Genomic DNA, 18,800 nt, shown 5'->3' with positions numbered 1-18,800 from the left:
GTTAAAAACCAATCAGTTATTTTAGGCTCAGCCTATTATCTCAAATACATGTACAATCACTTTGTCTATAGTCATTCAATCTTTGTGAATTCCAGAGTTGGTTTAATAGAAATGTTTTCAGGAGGATAAGAAACATTAATCTTGCCTAAACCCAGATAACAGTTAACACAACCAGAATAGATACACATGTAAAATGCTTTAATTCCTGGGTATTCTGAGGATGTGCCAGGAGAGTGTGGTACCAGTGTAGATCTGACATGATGTACACACAGCCTCCCTGTCAGCCTCCCAGTACCATCCAGTCTGTCAGGGCCCAGTACCTCCACAGATGGTACAGAGATTACATTATCTACTCCACGTACACTTACACAGATAGGCCCTCATCATTATTTTTGCCATTGTTGCTAAACAATGGATGTCCGTATACAATTAATCCTGTTTGCATCAATTCATAACTTTTCATGAGAGGGTAAATAAAGATTTCTCCTAGATACAGTATTATATAAGAACTCATTTCACCTTTATCACTTATGTGCCTTCCACCTCTGAAACCAGATGGGACAGTTAATGGGAACTAACCATAGGTCAATGGTTTTTTCTCCGGCTACTCCGGATTTCCTTAACCTCCAATATCTGGCATGAGTTGAAGTGACCCTGGCAGTTATAAGGACATAAAACGACCCTAACCTACACCTCAGACAAATCTTTTATCTACAAATTGAATTTTGGACATGGAACACATTTCGAAGCTACACCAGCCAATATAAACACAACTGAAGGAAAACTGAGAGTCATCATTGTAAACATTCTGCTGAATTTGTCATGATTCATATCCTAACACTTGTCAATAATGAGTCTCTTGAATCAACCTTCTTTCATTTCCTTCAAAAGCATTTCTCCGCCGAATAATTAGTTTTAAGTGTGTTTTCCCCTTTTAAATTGATAATTATGACAGATATATTTTTGATCGAGAGAGAACCACTCGGGGATTTTTGTGTGGCAGATTCAAGTGTTTTCATGTAAGTAAACAGACTCGGGTTTTCTGTAATCTATTCTCACGTGTAAGTAAACAGACTCAGATTTGCTCGAATCAATTCTCACATATAAATAAACATATACACAACATAATAACCCTCAACTTGAATCCAAACTTCTAAGAAATCTGACGGGTCAAAACGTTAGCCAAATTGTTCAACATGTGGTACATAGCATACAATCATTTCAAACCATGTGGAGAACACCTCAAAATGGAACACTCTTAGTGAGAACAACTCAATGAGGATTAAATGACAATATTTCTGAAAATATTTTTGACAATGAATATGAATTTGATACTTTTCAGGTGTAGTTCATAATCAGATGAATGCCAGTATAAACATTCCCTACCTTCCAAGCCTATCTCCCATTAAGATACACAGATGATATAATGTATACTTTATGTAAGTAAAACTACTTCTCAGGATGGCAACACATTATCTAGGTTTACCCAAAATACACAGTTAGAGTCTATATACCTACAGTATTGTTTGTACTTTATGTTCACACCTCACGATTCTGATAACACATGAGACAGTAAACTCTATAATTGTCAGTTTTAGGTTCAGTAAACCTCACCCCCCCCCCCCCCCCCCCCAACACCTCCCAGTATATATACCCATCCCTTAAAGGCCGGGCACGGGGTATAAAAGGGAGACAACTTGAGAAAATGGCTGGAAATACAAAATTTTGGCAGCTCTCACTTCAGAGAAAGATTTTCTTTTATTTCATGTTTTTCATTAACACCTTTATATTAAATTCTGTCATGGCAATTCATATTTTAGTAAGGAATCTGAATATGTAAATGGTTTTCTTATCAAAATTATCTTTTAGTAGTTATTTCAATTTATAGAATTATTTGGCAAGATAAGGGTCCTGTCAATCAAAGTTTGAATTTGCCGTTGATCTCACCGGAAGTTTATAGCGGATGTTTACAGACACACTGTTGCTATGGTCTAGGCTACGCATGCTGAGTAACAAGTTACCCTACCTTATCTCAGTTTTGGCGCTAATATCCAGAATCTCACACAGGTTTTATCCAATTACCAGAGTAAATACCATAGTTATGTACTATCCATAATCCAGTAATGTTAATGATACAAATCAAATACAACACAGAGCTTCTAGTCAATGGTTCATATTTCACCCAAAGGCCGGTATGATTTCACACTATAACACATTGATGACCAACCACTTTTTGTTTCTACATGAGAGGTGATTCTCATCAAAGAATAAATTCATGTGGTTAAGGAGTATCCAAAACCATCAACATTTAACCATTCCTTTGTATTATCAGCTTTTACATATCCTTTTTGTGTTATGTCGTTTCCCGCCATATCTGTCTTATTCTTCAACAATCCCAACTCACAAGCTCATCTTTGCCTTAATTGTTAAATCACAAATCATATTACTTCCTTGGTGTTTCCATTGTTCACTCTTATTTCTAAATCCTTATATATTTTGTCTCCTGTTTGTGTTCAAGCATCAAAAGTTGCACAAACTCTGGGAATTTCCATCACCATCAGACGATGCCCTAGTTTTGTTATCTATAACCCCTTACTAAGTGTCTCGAGGGAGACTGATGGTCAGTCTTTAGCATTGACCGGATGGAAAATAAAGGGCATGGAATTTCAGTTTCATGTTACAGAGGAATGTTGTGAAGGGAGTGTAATCTATTAAATACATTACATCCATTTCAGCTTTGGATTACATATTCAAAATTGTTCATCATTGCACATTCCTTATACAGGTTGAATTTGGTATTATATTGTTATAAAGAAAATGCATATATAACTCTTCAGTTGTTTTCTAAAGTAGGTTTGATCGTATGCAGCCTGATTATAAAAACATTTATTATAATTCCATAACTAACAAAAGGAACTTTATTTAATGATGTACGATTTTAAATTTGCTTTATTAAAATAAAAGGCTACAAAAAATACTTCTTTAATAGAACTTTAAACACTATCATACCAAACAAATATCTTATACCACTTATAAAACAATTTTATTCTATGCTAGCAGTAATCTTCCCTCACCATCTACAGTATACACTGACCATGTGGTTTAGACCCATGTGGTAGTGTTTACAAGCTGTACCAGAGGCTGGTCTCTATGCACTATAAGTATAGTCCCGCCCTTCTTCCTTATCGGCTTAATTGCCAACCACCCGGTTTTTTAAGTAGGTCGTGCCCGGCCTTTAACACACAGCAGTGGAAACACATACTAAACTATCTCTAGTGTTTCAAAGGATCTATATATAGGTCTGAAGGAAATGCACTGTAAATTAATCATAATAAGTCATGCCAAATGTTTCCATGTGTAGTGGTCAATGAGACTTTCTCTATTTTCTAAGCATTTAATCCTCAAAATTCATGAACCAATAGTATTTGTTTACATATATCCCTGTACCATTCTATGTTAAACAGGTGAGAAAACAGTCTTGGAACATGAAACTCAATCATTGTGGAATGTTTTACCCAAGACAATATACAATTAATGACCTTAACTGGAGTGAATACAATTATTTAAATATCTTCCAGAAAATATCAAATTACCCCTGGCCCAAACATAGCAGAATATACTATTAATGTCCAAAACAGTTTATATAAGCAGCCACAAAAGAGCACTGTGACCTACAAGTCCCTCCTCCACACGGTACCATACGTACATAAATGTCAAGTGTCCAATCCATTTATAACCTATACAGCAGTTATCTCCCCTTGTGTCCATCCCACTTAATTCAGCAGAGTTATCTCCTCCCCTGATCACTGGAAACCCCTAGGACATCCATTTGACGGAGATTCTGTTACCATGGTAACAACATATTTCTGAATTGAGGAAACACTTCAGCTTATCTAAATATTATTTTCTAATATTTATAAGTTTGCTGATCAGACATGTACATACTGACAGCATTTTACCAGATTCAGTTGAGAATATTTTCTGAAGTGGGCCCAATCTGTATCTTACTGAGTACATGTGATGAAGTGATATAGACTGTACATAGTGATGTAAATACAGATAGTAACAGTTACCACAGTGTTGTAACACCAGTCAACACAGACTTATAACAGCAGCTACATCAAGTCTGGTCAACTTACATAGTGATGTAAATACAGATAGTAACAGTTACCACAGTGTTTAACACCAGTCAACACAGACTTATAACAGCAGCTACATCAAGTCTGGTCAACTTACATAGTGATGTAAATACAGATAGTAACAGTTACCACAGTGTTGTCACTCCAGTCAACACAGACTTATAACAGCAGCTACATCAAGTCTGGTCAACTTACATAGTGATGTAAATACAGATAGTAACAGTTACCACAGTGTTGTAACTCCAGTCAACACAGACTTATAACAGCAGCTACATCAAGTCTGGTCAACTTACATAGTGATGTAAATACAGATAGTAACAGTTACCAGAGGGATCTTGGCGCCCACCAAAGATTGATCTATGTCTGACAAATGAAAGAGGGATCTTTTCTCTGCTTTTCAAACTTACAATTCTTTTTTCTGCTTTTCAAACTTTAAACTATCAAAATCCAAGATGGTGGTCGCAAAATGCAATAGGCAGAACTAGGGTCCTAGAGGAACCTACATATGATATTTGAGAATAATCCCTTCAATACTTTCTGAGAAATAGCGGTAACAAACTTTAACTATCAAAATCCAAGATGGCCACCGGTCGGCCATCTTGTTGACCGATCAGTCCCAAAATGCAATATGCAGAACTGGGGTCCTAGGGGAACCTACATATGAAATTTGAGAAAGATCCCTTCAGTGCTTTCTGAGAAATAGTGGTAACAAACTTTAACTATCAAAATCCAAGATGGCCACCGGTCGGCCATCTTGTTGACCGATCAGTCCCAAAATGCAATATGCACAACTGGGGTCCTAGGGGAACCTACATATGAAATTTGAGAAAAATCCCTTCAGTACTTTCTGAGAATTAGCGGTAACAAACTTTAACTATCAAAATCCAAGATGGCTACCTGGCGGCCATCTTGTTGACCGATCAGTCCCAAAATGCAATATGCACAACTGGGGTCCTAGGGGAACCTACATATGAAATTTGAGAAAGATCCCTTCAGTACTTTCTGAGAAATAGCGGTAACAAACTTTAACTATCAAAATCCAAGATGGCTACCTGGCGGCCATCTTGTTGACCGATCAGTCCCAAAATGCAATATGCACTACAAGGGTCCTAGGGGAACCTACATATGAAATTTGAGAACAATCCCTTCAATACTTTCTAAGAAATAGCCGTAACAAACTTTAACTATCAAAATCCAAGATGGCCACCGGTCGGCCATCTTGTTGACCGATCAGTCCCAAAATGCAATATGCACAACTGGGGTCCTAGGGGAACCTACATATGAAATTTGAGAAAGATCCCTTCAGTACTTTCTGAGAATTAGCGGTAACAAACTTTAACTATCAAAATCCAAGATGGCGGCTGGTCGGCCATCTTGTTGACCGATCAGTCCCAAAATGCAATATGCACAACTAGGGTCCTACGGGAACCTACATACGAAATTTGAGAAAGATCCCTTCAATACTTTATGAGAGATAGCGGTAACAAACTTTAACTATCAAAATCCAAGATGGCTGCCTGGCGGCCATCTTGTTGACCGATCAGTCCCAAAAAACAATATGCACAACTAGGGTCCTAGGGGAACCTACATATGAAATTTGAGAAAGATCCCTTCAGTGCTTTCTGAGAAATAGCGGTAACAAACTTTACCTATCAAAATCCAAGATGGCTACCTGGCGGCCATCTTGTTGACCGATCAGTCCCAAAATGCAATATGCACAACTAGGGTCCTAGGGGAACCTACATATGAAATTTGAGAAAGATCCGTTCAGTACTTTCTGAGAAATAGCCGTAACAAACTTTAACTATCAAAATCCAAGATGGCCGCCGGTCGGCCATCTTGTTGACCGATCAGTCCCAAAATGCAATATGCACAACTAGGGTCCTAGGGGAACATACATATGAAATTTGAGAAAGATCCCTTCAGTGCTTTCTGAGAAATAGCGGTAACAAACTTTAACTATCAAAATCCAAGATGGCCACCGGTCGGCCATCTTGTTGACCGATCAGTCCCAAAATGCAATATGCACTACTAGGGTCCTAGGGGAACCTACATATGAAATTTGAGAAAGATCCCTTCAGTACTTTCTGAGAATTAGCCGTAACAAACTTTAACTATCAAAATCCAAGATGGCGGCTGGTCGGCCATCTTGTAGACCGATCAGTCCCAAAATGCAATATGCACAACTAGGGTCCTAGGGAAACCTACATATGAAATTTGAGAAAGATCCCTTCAGTACTTTCTGAGAAATAGCGGTAACAAACTTTAACTATCAAAATCCAAGATGGCTGCCTGGCGGCCATCTTGTTGACCGATCAGTCCCAAAATACAATATGCACAACTAGGGTCCTAGGGGAACCTACATATGAAATTTGAGAAAGATCCCTTCAGTACTTTTAGAGAAATAGCGGTAACAAGAATTGTTAACGGACGGACGGACGGACGGAAGGACGGACGGACGGACGGAAGGACGGACGGACGACGGACCACGGACGAAAGGCGATTTGAATAGCCCACCATCTGATGATGGTGGGCTAATAAAGATAGTAACAGTTACCACAGTGTTTAACACCAGTCAACACAGACTTACAACAGCAGCTACATCAAGTCTGGTCAACTTACATAGTGATGTAAATACAGATAGTAACAGTTACAACAGTGTTTAACACCAGTCAACACAGACTTATAACAGCAGCTACATCAAGTCTGGTCAACTTACATGGTGATGTAAATACAGATAGTAACAGTTACCACAGTGTTGTAACACCAGTCAACACAGACTTATAACAGCAGCTACATCAAGTCTGGTCAACTTACATAGTGTTGTAAATACAGATAGTAACAGTTACCACAGTGTTGTAACACCAGTCAACACAGACTTATAACAGCAGCTACATCAAGTCTGGTCAACTTACATAGTGATGTAAATACAGATAGTAACAGTTACCACAGTGTTGTAACACCAGTCAACACAGACTTACAACAGCAGCTACATCAAGTCTGGTCAACTTACATAGTGATGTAAATACAGATAGTAACAGTTACCACAGTGTTGTAACACCAGTCAACACAGACTTATAACAGCAGCTACATCAAGTCTGGTCAACTTACATAGTGATGTGATACAGGTCGTAACAGTTACCACAGTGTTGTAACACCAGTCAACACAGACTTATAACAGCAGCTACATCAAGTCTGGTCAACTTACATAGTGATGTAAATACAGATAGTAACAGTTACCACAGTGTTGTAACACCAGTCAACACAGACTTACAACAGCAGCTACATCAAGTCTGGTCAACTTACATAGTGATGTAAATACAGATAGTAACAGTTACCACAGTGTTGTCACTCCAGTCAACACAGACTTATAACAGCAGCTACATCAAGTCTGGTCAACTTACATAGTGTTGTAAATACAGATAGTAACAGTTACCACAGTGTTGTAACACCAGTCAACACAGACTTACAACAGCAGCTACATCAAGTCTGGTCAACTTACATAGTGATGTAAATAAAGATAGTAACAGTTACCACAGTGTTTAACACCAGTCAACACAGACTAACAACAGCAGCTACATCAAGTCTGGTCAACTTACATAGTGATGTAAATACAGATAGTAACAGTTACAACAGTGTTTAACACCAGTCAACACAGACTTATAACAGCAGCTACATCAAGTCTGGTCAACTTACATGGTGATGTAAATACAGATAGTAACAGTTACCACAGTGTTGTAACACCAGTCAACACAGACTTATAACAGCAGCTACATCAAGTCTGGTCAACTTACATAGTGTTGTAAATACAGATAGTAACAGTTACCACAGTGTTGTAACACCAGTCAACACAGACTTATAACAGCAGCTACATCAAGTCTGGTCAACTTACATAGTGATGTAAATACAGATAGTAACAGTTACCACAGTGTTGTAACACCAGTCAACACAGACTTACAACAGCAGCTACATCAAGTCTGGTCAACTTACATAGTGATGTAAATACAGATAGTAACAGTTACCACAGTGTTGTAACACCAGTCAACACAGACTTATAACAGCAGCTACATCAAGTCTGGTCAACTTACATAGTGATGTGATACAGGTCGTAACAGTTACCACAGTGTTGTAACACCAGTCAACACAGACTTATAACAGCAGCTACATCAAGTCTGGTCAACTTACATAGTGATGTAAATACAGATAGTAACAGTTACCACAGTGTTGTAACACCAGTCAACACAGACTTATAACAGCAGCTACATCAAGTCTGGTCAACTTACATAGTGATGTAAATACAGATAGTAACAGTTACCACAGTGTTGTAACACCAGTCAACACAGACTTATAACAGCAGCTACATCAAGTCTGGTCAACTTACATAGTGATGTAAATACAGATAGTAACAGTTACCACAGTGTTATAACACCAGTCAACACAGACTTATAACAGCAGCTACATCAAGTCTGGTCAACTTACATAGTGATGTAAATACAGATAGTAACAGTTACCACAGTGTTGTAACACCAGTCAACACAGACTTATAACAGCAGCTACATCAAGTCTGGTCAACTTACATAGTGATGTGATACAGATAGTAACAGTTACCACAGTGTTGTAACACCAGTCAACACAGACTTATAACAGCAGCTACATCAAGTCTGGTCAACTTACATAGTGATGTAAATACAGATAGTAACAGTTACCACAGTGTTGTAACACCAGTCAACACAGACTTATAACAGCAGCTACATCAAGTCTGGTCAACTTACATAGTGATGTAAATACAGATAGTAACAGTTACCACAGTGTTGTAACACCAGTCAACACAGACTTATAACAGCAGCTACATCAAGTCTGGTCAACTTACATAGTGATGTAAATACAGATAGTAACAGTTACCACAGTGTTGTAACACGAGCCAACACAGACTTATAACAGCAGCTACATCAAGTCTGGTCAACTTACATAGTGATGTAAATACAGATCTAGTAACAGTTACCACCGAAATTTAACACTGCACACTTTAATAGTATACTTAATTCAATATTTAAATGAAAAACCAATTTCTTTATTCCTTCGTTTGAGTCCTTCATTCACAGCATCTATGAGTGGCCTTGGCACTTTGATTCTATTCCAGTAAGAGTGGCCTAAATATGATGTCTCCATCATTAATTTGTAGACCGTACTGTACAGTATGGGGCCTAGGTCAGCAGATTTTTGCTATTCCAGCAAGAGTGGCCTAAATATGATGTATGTTTCTCCATCATTAGTTTGTACATCCTCCCAGAATCATCTGCTCACCCTACACAGAATTACACAGAACCATCTGCTGTTTACATAAACCTGACCTAACTACACCTACCACCTCCTACAGTACCCTCCCGTCTACATGTTTATACACTGATCATCAACTCCATCTGACGTACCCTGCCAATTCACCATCTATAAATCATCAACGTTCATATACAATGAGACTCACCTAAATACATCACATTTTTAAGAACCAGATTTTCCAAATTTCTAAATAATCAACCCTTAGTTTGAGAATGATATCTTTATCATCATCTGACACCAATTTAATTAGAAACTCCTTCATTGATGATTTCAATCTAAAGACAGCTGGCCAGCATGTAAAGTATGTAAAGAATGTTATTCTGTATACAATTCCAAAATATTTCTACATCTTAAGACCTTCAAACATCAATGGTTGACTACAGAACAGCACACATCAGAATCTGTCATAGATTTAAAACTTGTAAACTCAGTATGGCTCCCTTTGGAGAAATCGACACAGAGATCATCACACTGACGGTATGGTCCCTGTGATATAGTATTCCACACAGAGATCATCATACTGACTGTATGGTCCCTGTGTATGGTCCCTGTGATATATATTCCACACAGAGATCATCATACTGGCTGTATGGTCCCTGTGTATGGTCCCTGTGATATATATTCCACACAGAGATCATCATACTGACTGTATGGTCCCTGTGTATGGTCCCTGTGATATAGTATTCCACACAGTGATCATCACACTGACTGTATGGTTCCTGTGGTATAGTATTCCACACAGAGATCATCATACTGGCTGTATGGTCCCTGTGATATAGTATTCCACACAGTGATCATCACACTGACTGTATGGTTCCTGTGGTATAGTATTCCACACAGAGATCATCATACTGGCTGTATGGTCCCTGTGATATAGTATTCCACACAGAGATCATCATACTGACTGTATGGTCCCTGTGATATAGTATTCCACACAGAGATCATCATACTGACTGTATGGTCCCTGTGATAAAGTATTCCACACAGAGATCATCATACTGACTGTATGGTCCCTGTGATAAAGTATTCCACACAGAGATCATCATACTGACTGTATGGTCCCTGTGATAAAGTATTCCACACAGAGATCATCATACTGACTGTATGGTCCCTGTGATATAGTATTCCACACAGAGATCATCATACTGACTGTATGGTCCCTGTGATATAGTATTCCACACAGAGATCATCATACTGACTGTATGGTCCCTGTGATATAGTATTCCACACAGAGATCATCATACTGACTGTATGGTCCCTGTGATATAGTATTCCACACAGAGATCATCATACTGACTGTATGGTCCCTGTGATATAGTATTCCACACAGAGATCATCACACTGACTGTATGGTCCCTGTGATATATTCCACACAGAGATCACATACTGACTGTATGGTCCCTGTGATATAGTACTCCACACAGAGATCATCATACTGACTGTATGGTCCCTGTGTATGGTCCCTGTCATATAGTATTCCACACAGAGATCATCACACTGACTGTATGGTCCCTGTGTATGGTCCCTGTCATATAGTATTCCACACAGAGATCATCACACTGTCTGTATGGTCCCTATGTATATATTCCACACAGAGATCATCGTAGTGACTGTATGGTCCCTGTGATATAGTATTCCACACAGAGATCATCGTAGTGACTGTATGGTCCCTGTGATATAGTATTCCACACAGAGATCATCATACTGACTGTATGGTCCCTGTGATATAGTACTCCACACAGAGATCATCATACTGGCTGTATGGTCCCTGTGATATAGTATTCCACACTGAGATCATCATACTGTCTGTATGGTCCCTGTGATATAGTATTCCACACAGATATCATCATACTGACTGTATGGTCCCTGTGATATAGTATTCCACACAGAGATCATCACACTGACTGTATGGTCCCTGTGATATAGTATTCCACACAGAGATCATCACACTGACTGTATGGTCCCTGTGATATAGTATTCCACACAGAGATCATCACACTGACTGTATGATCCCTGTGATATAGTACTCCACACAGAGATCATCACACTGACTGTATGATCCCTGTGATATAGTACTCCACACAGAGATCATCACACTGACTGTATGATCCCTGTGATATAGTATTCCACACAGAGATCATCATACTGACTGTATGGTCCCTGTGATATAGTATTCCACACAGAGATCATCACACTGACTGTATGGTCCCTGTGATATAGTATTCCACACAGAGATCATCACACTGACTGTATGGTCCCTGTGATATAGTATTCCACACAGAGATCATCATACTGACTGTATGGTCCCTGTGATATAGTATTCCACACAGAGATCATCACACTGACTGTATGGTCCCTGTGATAAAGTATTCCACACAGAGATCATCACACTGACTGTATGGTCCCTGTGATATAGTATTCCACACAGAGATCATCACACTGACTGTATGGTCCCTGTGATATAGTATTCCACACAGAGATCATCACACTGACTGTATGGTCCCTGTGTATGGTCCCTGTGATATAGTATTCCATAGAGATCATCACACTGACTGTATGGTCCCTGTGATAAAGTATTCCACACAGAGATCATCACACTGACTGTATGGTCCCTGTGATATAGTATTCCACACAGAGATCATCACACAGACTGTATGGTCCCTGTGATATAGTATTCCACACAGAGATCATCACACTGAATGTATGGTCCCTGTGAAAAGTATTCCACACAGAGATCATCACACTGACTGTATGGTCCCTGTGATATAGTATTCCACACAGAGATCATCACACTGACTGTATGGTCCCTGTGATATAGTATTCCACACAGAGATCATCACACTGACTGTATGGTCCCTGTGATATAGTATTCCACACAGAGATCATCATACTGACTGTATGATCCCTGTGATATAGTACTCCACACAGAGATCATCATACTGACTGTATGGTCCCTGTGATATAGTATTCCACACAGAGATCATCACACTGACTGTATGGTCCCTGTGATATAGTATTCCACACAGAGATCATCATACTGACTGTATGGTCCCTGTGATATAGTATTCCACACAGAGATCATCACACTGACTGTATGGTCCCTGTGATATAGTATTCCACACAGAGATCATCACACTGACTGTATGGTCCCTGCGTTATCTTATAAGACTTGCCCTAAGTTAGTAATAACAATTGCCACAGATATCATCACATTCACCTATGACCTTTCACCTTTATTGTAAATAATGGCGATTGTTTTATCCTAATTTTGAGCAATTCACAACAGAAATGGACTTGACTATTACAATGCTATGAAGAACTACATCAATTGACTATACATAACCTAGAACACCCGATATTAAACTATAATAGTAGAAACATGATACCCTCCATTTTCATTCGACATTTAGGGGAAACTCGTAATGGTTTAACAGATCTGTGTTTTTGTTTAGCCATTTGTCATATTTCTGCAGCCAGCTTCAAAAAAACCTTCAGGTTTATAGACAGACAAAAGCAGACTTCTGAATATAGATGTACATTATAACGATCAGTTGCAGCAAATGTCTGAGATCATGATACTGTCTGTATGGTCCCTATGATATAGTATTCCACACAGAGATCATCGTAGTGACTGTATGGTCCCTGTGATATAGTATTCCACACAGAGATCATCACAATGACTGTATGGTCCCTGTGATATGGTATTCCACACAGAGATCATCACACTGACTGTATGATCCCTGTGATATAGTATTCCACACAGAGATCATCATACTGACTGTATGGTCCCAGTGATAAAGTATTCCACACAGAGATCATGATACTGAGATAAAGTCCCTGAGATAAAGTCCCTGGTCCCTGTGATAAAGTATTCCACACAGAGATCATCACACTGACTGTATGGTCCCTGTGAAAAAGTATTCCACACAGAGATCATCACACTGACTGTATGGTCCCTGTGATATAGTATTCCACACAGAGATCATCACACTGACTGTATGGTCCCTGTGATATAGTATTCCACACAGAGATCATCACACTGACTGTATGGTCCCTGTGATAAAGTATTCCACACAGAGATCATCACACTGACTGTATGGTCCCTGTGATATAGTATTCCACACAGAGATCATCACACTGACTGTATGGTCCCTGTGATATAGTATTCCACACAGAGATCATCACACTGACTGTATGGTCCCTGTGATATAGTATTCCACACAGAGATCATCACACTGACTGTATGGTCCCTGCGTTATCTTATAAGACTTGCCCTAAGTTAGTAATAACAATTGCCACAGATATCATCACATTCACCTATGACCTTTCACCTTTATTGTAAATAATGGCAATTGTTTTATCCTAATTTTGAGCAATTCACAACAGAAATGGACTTGACTATTACAATGCCATGAAGAACTACATCAATTGACTATACATAACCTAGAACACCCTGATATTAAACTATAATAGTAGAAACATAATACCCTCCATTCGACATTTAGGGGATACTCGTAATGGTTTAACAGATCTGTGTTTTTGTTTAGCCATTTGTCATATTTCTGCAGCCAGCTTCAAAAAACCTTCAGGTTTATAGACAGACAAAAGCAGACTTCTGAATATAGATGTACATTATAACGATCAGTTGCAGCAAATGTCTGCAACATAAATCAGGCATGCAGATTTTATGGGGATACTGACGTCAAAAGTGAGGGGGGAGCATGTGGAGGGGGGAAGGGGGCTTGTGACCTGGGGCCCTGCTGAATAATGAAGCAGGTACATGTATACAGAATGAAAACATTGCTGGCATATTTCTATAAATAGCCATTACATCTACTGCCTGTATAAATCATGGACAGTCTAACATCTTCATAAACTCTCTGATGTTGTTTTGCTATGCATTTTACACTTAGAACTCCTCTTTTAATATGTCTGATACTTTTTTTATTCTATCTGTTTTACTTTCTATAACAATATCATTCACTCCAGCCAAGACAAAAAATTGATAACTTTTCTATTACAACATCATTCACTTCAGCCCAGACAAAAATTGTTAACTTTTCAATAACAATATAATTCACTTCAGCCCAAACAAAAATTGATATTTTTTCTGTTACAAGGTCATTCACTCAGCCCAGACAAAATTTGATAACTTTTCTATCACAATATCATTCACTTCAGCCCAGGCAAAAATTGATAACTTTTCTTTTGACAAGATCCTCCATTTTAGCCTAAACAAAAATTGATAACTTTCTACATAGCCAAGAAACAATCAATATTCAATAACAGTTTGTCTTGCAATAGAATATGATGATTTATATAACATTGGTTCTTATATCTATTCTCAGACGCTGGAAGTATTGATGATTTGAGAAGGAATATTTTTGATATGAATGGATAACAAATGATAAGAAATAATCATAGCATTAAAACACCAGAATGGAAGCCATATTACTCCAGAAAGCATTTTTTTACAGTCTACACTATGCTTTATTAACATACCAAAAGATAACAGACTTGACTCCAGACAACAATAATAAGCACCACAAATCAGATTGACCTAATATAAGATGGCTCCAATAACCAGTTCCTGTATACAGTTCTCCATCCTCTACATCAATCCCACTTTGTTTATAGTAAGTGGTATGACCAGTAAGGCTTTATCTGTATTGATTGTCTAAACAGATTCAGGAAAAACATTGCTAACTATCATTCGCAAACCTGACCATTAAAACTTTCTGTCTTCTTCGCCAATATTTGAACTAGAAATATTTGTAAGACATAAATTCCCCACATCTGTCTGAAAATAAATGGTCCCCATACTATTATATTTATTACATACAGAAATAATTTCTTGGTCTATCTTACCATGTTATAAACTAAATGATCCCCTTACTTTGAGAAGGTGTTGATGGCTATATTCCTGGGGGAGAGATCATTGTTCTGTCAGATTGGTGATGGGTTGATTATCTCCCCCTGGAATTCCTACAGAGGGCACTGACACCTTGCTGGGCTAGGAGTGGTGTGAAGGTGTCGGTAACATTACCAGTTCTCCTGACAAGGTTAACATACTCTCGCCTTATTACTAGGACTGACAGTAACATAGTAAGTTCTCCCAGTGTTCCATATACAAGTTACAATATATTATAGCCTCTCTTTACTGTGATGTATGTAACACTAGAATAATAACTTGATGAATAATTTTAAAGCTAATTAAATCAGTCACACATTGGAGGCATGCTACTCTGGGGTGGCTATAGCGGCAGAAGAACAAGTTTGAGGGGAGTCTTATGAAGCTTTTAGTTTGTAGTCTATTCCTTATGGAATTGGAACGAGTTGTAAAGAGATTGGACAGGACATGAGATGACTGGATGGACAAGGGTAAAACTACACCTTAGTGTGTCCCCCAACATCATATAATAAGGCATGAAAAGCATTTACTGTGTTTTGCTATTCAGAAAACAGAGAATATCATGTATGACATTCTAGTGAGAACATGAGTATAGCCCCAGACAGCTGAGCCACTCAGAACACTTCCGACACCACTAAAGCCCCACAGCCATTAAGCTGAATACTTTACTATTGACTAAACACACAGGTTTGGTAGGGAGAGGTCAAGGTCACGGTGGTATGTGGGTTTATAATATTAGCAACAGTAATGATGTGTTTTATATATAAAGATCTTGTATGTCCTGTTTTGTAGAGTCCAGTCTAACATTTCTATCACTCCATGTTACATGTGAGTCATATCTCACTTCACCCCCCCCTCTATAAACAACATTCCTCCTGGGTTCTGTACCTAAGGAGATGGCTTATCCTGCTGTCTCATTCAATACATTCAAGTTTTTTTTTTATATATACATGGTATAAAAAATATTCACCAATCTATATTAATAACCTACCTATATTTACATCATCATCTATTTTCCATTCAAATCTTAACCCATTCACTCCTGAAAGATGAATTTAGATTCTTCTTATTCATAGACCGGAATAATCCATTTTAGAACTCAGGGGTGAATGAGTTTTCTGTTCTCAGAAGTCAGGGTTACATTGGTACATAACAAAGTCTGATCATATATTAATTAGTAATACTGCTACATACTTCTCCATCATATATTAATTAATAATACTGCTACATACTTCTCCATCATATATTAATTAATAATACTGCTACATACTTCTCCATCATATATTAATTAATAATACTGCTACATACTTCTCCATCATATATTAATTAATAATACTGCTACATACTTCTCCATCATATATTAATTAATAATACTGCTACATACTTCTCTACGACCTACCAGATAAATATTAAGCTAAAACTGAGAAATAGTTTTAATTTTCCATGCAGCCTTGAACAAAAAGTAGCCATTCATCCACCCAACTTGTGCTGCTACCATTAAATAGTCATTCTGTCATTGAAACCCTGGCATGTTCTCAATCCTCGAACTCAGCACCATAAACAATGTAACTGATCTTAAAATTTGTCAGGAATCTCCAGGGATCTGAACATGTCTATTGCATCCTGAAGAAAACCGCCCACACAAACTGGCTTACATACTTCACCAGAACTCTGTTAACACAACACCAGGATTCCTGTTTATATGATCTGTAACATGACCCTGATCAGGGTAACCAATATCCTGGGGTCTATAGCTCTCCTAGTTAAAATCACAATAATATTACGTAGCTCTACTTGGATTTTGGAAACATTCTGTTTTACTCTGCTAGTTAAAACAATAGAAACATCGTGAAGCCTGTAGCTCTAATAGTTTACATGTAATTCTGACTTATATAATTCCTCTATTTGATGACGGTGAGGTATACACATTAAACCAGCTCTAAGACTGAGATACAATCACATGAATCAACATTATCTCTCAGTAAGAGTTCAGGCTCCGATTTCTCGAAATAAAAGTACAGACTTAAGTCAAAACTTAAGTTTTTCTCCTTATGTAACTTATGTTGATAAAATTGACTTAAATCAAATTTTGACTTAAGTTTGTTTCGAGAAATCAGGGCCAGAAATAGCTTCAGTGGAATCCTGGATAACATTATAGGAGTATCAATGTATCCCATAAACCCTCAAAGTCTCTCCATCAGAGCATACCACAATAATTTTCCATTAGTAACTTTACGTCATAATTGTGCAATGCACAACAACATATGTTTACGTTCTCCAGTAAAGCCTTATCCCGGGTATTAAACACTAGATGAAATGTTCATCAATTTACAATACAACAGTAATAAAGTAAGTAAGATAGTCATCCAGTAAAAGTTAAAGAGTGCATTTAACATTTAATCTCTTAATTGGATTAATTTTTTTTTTTTTTTTTTTCTTGTGGACAAATTTTCCAAAACAAGATTTTAAAATCAGGTTGTTTAGGAATGTATGAACCAGATAAGTACAGACAAAAACATATTGTCCTTTTTCAATCCATTTCTTTTTAATATGTTGTGTCAGACAAGGCAGACACTCATTCAACAATGACTGGTTACTGTTGAGTAACAAGCAAAGTGGAAATTTTAATGAGTTAGTGCATCAAGTTTGAACTGGCATTATATTTCTTTTTACTTGTATCAGGTTTTTCTTAATTACCCGTTCTCCTTCAATGGTACCAAATATGCTTACTGATGAAAACTTCTTCTCCTGGCCTAGGTATTAGGCATGGAATCTAGAGCTAAGTAAAATGACCCTGACCTGCCATAAATAAATAATTTGACCTTGACCTACCTTTGCATGTCCTTGACCTCCACCACTTTGCCAAAGGTTCCTTCACCGAGGGTTGAAACAATTTCATCTGAAAACCAAAGAACCACACCAGTCAACACACATACATATGATAAACGATTCACATGGTGAAAAAAAAACACAAAATAGAAAACATCTTTTTACCAGGTTGGGTAAATTTTAAACCTACATGAAGTAGCTAAGGTATATTACTAAGAGCAATGCTTCCATTTGTTTGAGAAACATCCTGTGAAAAATTTCCCACAAAATTGTTTCCAGCTCAGGATGATAGGAATACAACTCTGATCAAAGGAGCTGAAGGCACAATTATAATGTAAACCCCCAAACATGTGTTATTAGTTTACTATCGTCTGTAAACAAAACATAAGGAAAAACTTCATTTCTATAAAATATAATAATATATCTGGCAGCAATAACAGCCGGATGGTTATCATTGCATAAAGGGAGATAACTCTATGCAGCAGATTCCACTTTACAAACAATACATGTACTATTATATATATATATATATATAGGTCCATAAATACTAGAAAGCGTAATTCGTGTAATCAATAGTATCCAAT

At 37.7% G+C, this 18,800-nt stretch overlaps 1 protein-coding gene across 1 annotated transcript in view; it reads right to left on the bottom strand.

Moving 5' to 3' along the window:
* LOC138309868 (uncharacterized) overlaps window positions 1-18,800 on the bottom strand; it is a 74,989-nt gene that overhangs the window by 24,335 nt on the left and 31,854 nt on the right. The window contains exon 5 of the mRNA XM_069251111.1: window positions 18,220-18,286. Within this exon, the coding sequence (XP_069107212.1) occupies window positions 18,220-18,286 (67 nt within the window). The remainder of the gene's footprint in view (window positions 1-18,219; window positions 18,287-18,800) is intronic.

Source organism: Argopecten irradians, chromosome 15 (assembly GCF_041381155.1).
Source record: "Argopecten irradians isolate NY chromosome 15, Ai_NY, whole genome shotgun sequence".
NCBI lineage: Eukaryota > Metazoa > Mollusca > Bivalvia > Pectinida > Pectinidae > Argopecten > Argopecten irradians.
The sequence above is the reverse complement of the archived record's forward strand: the minus strand, read 5'-3'. Positions and strand labels throughout refer to the sequence as shown.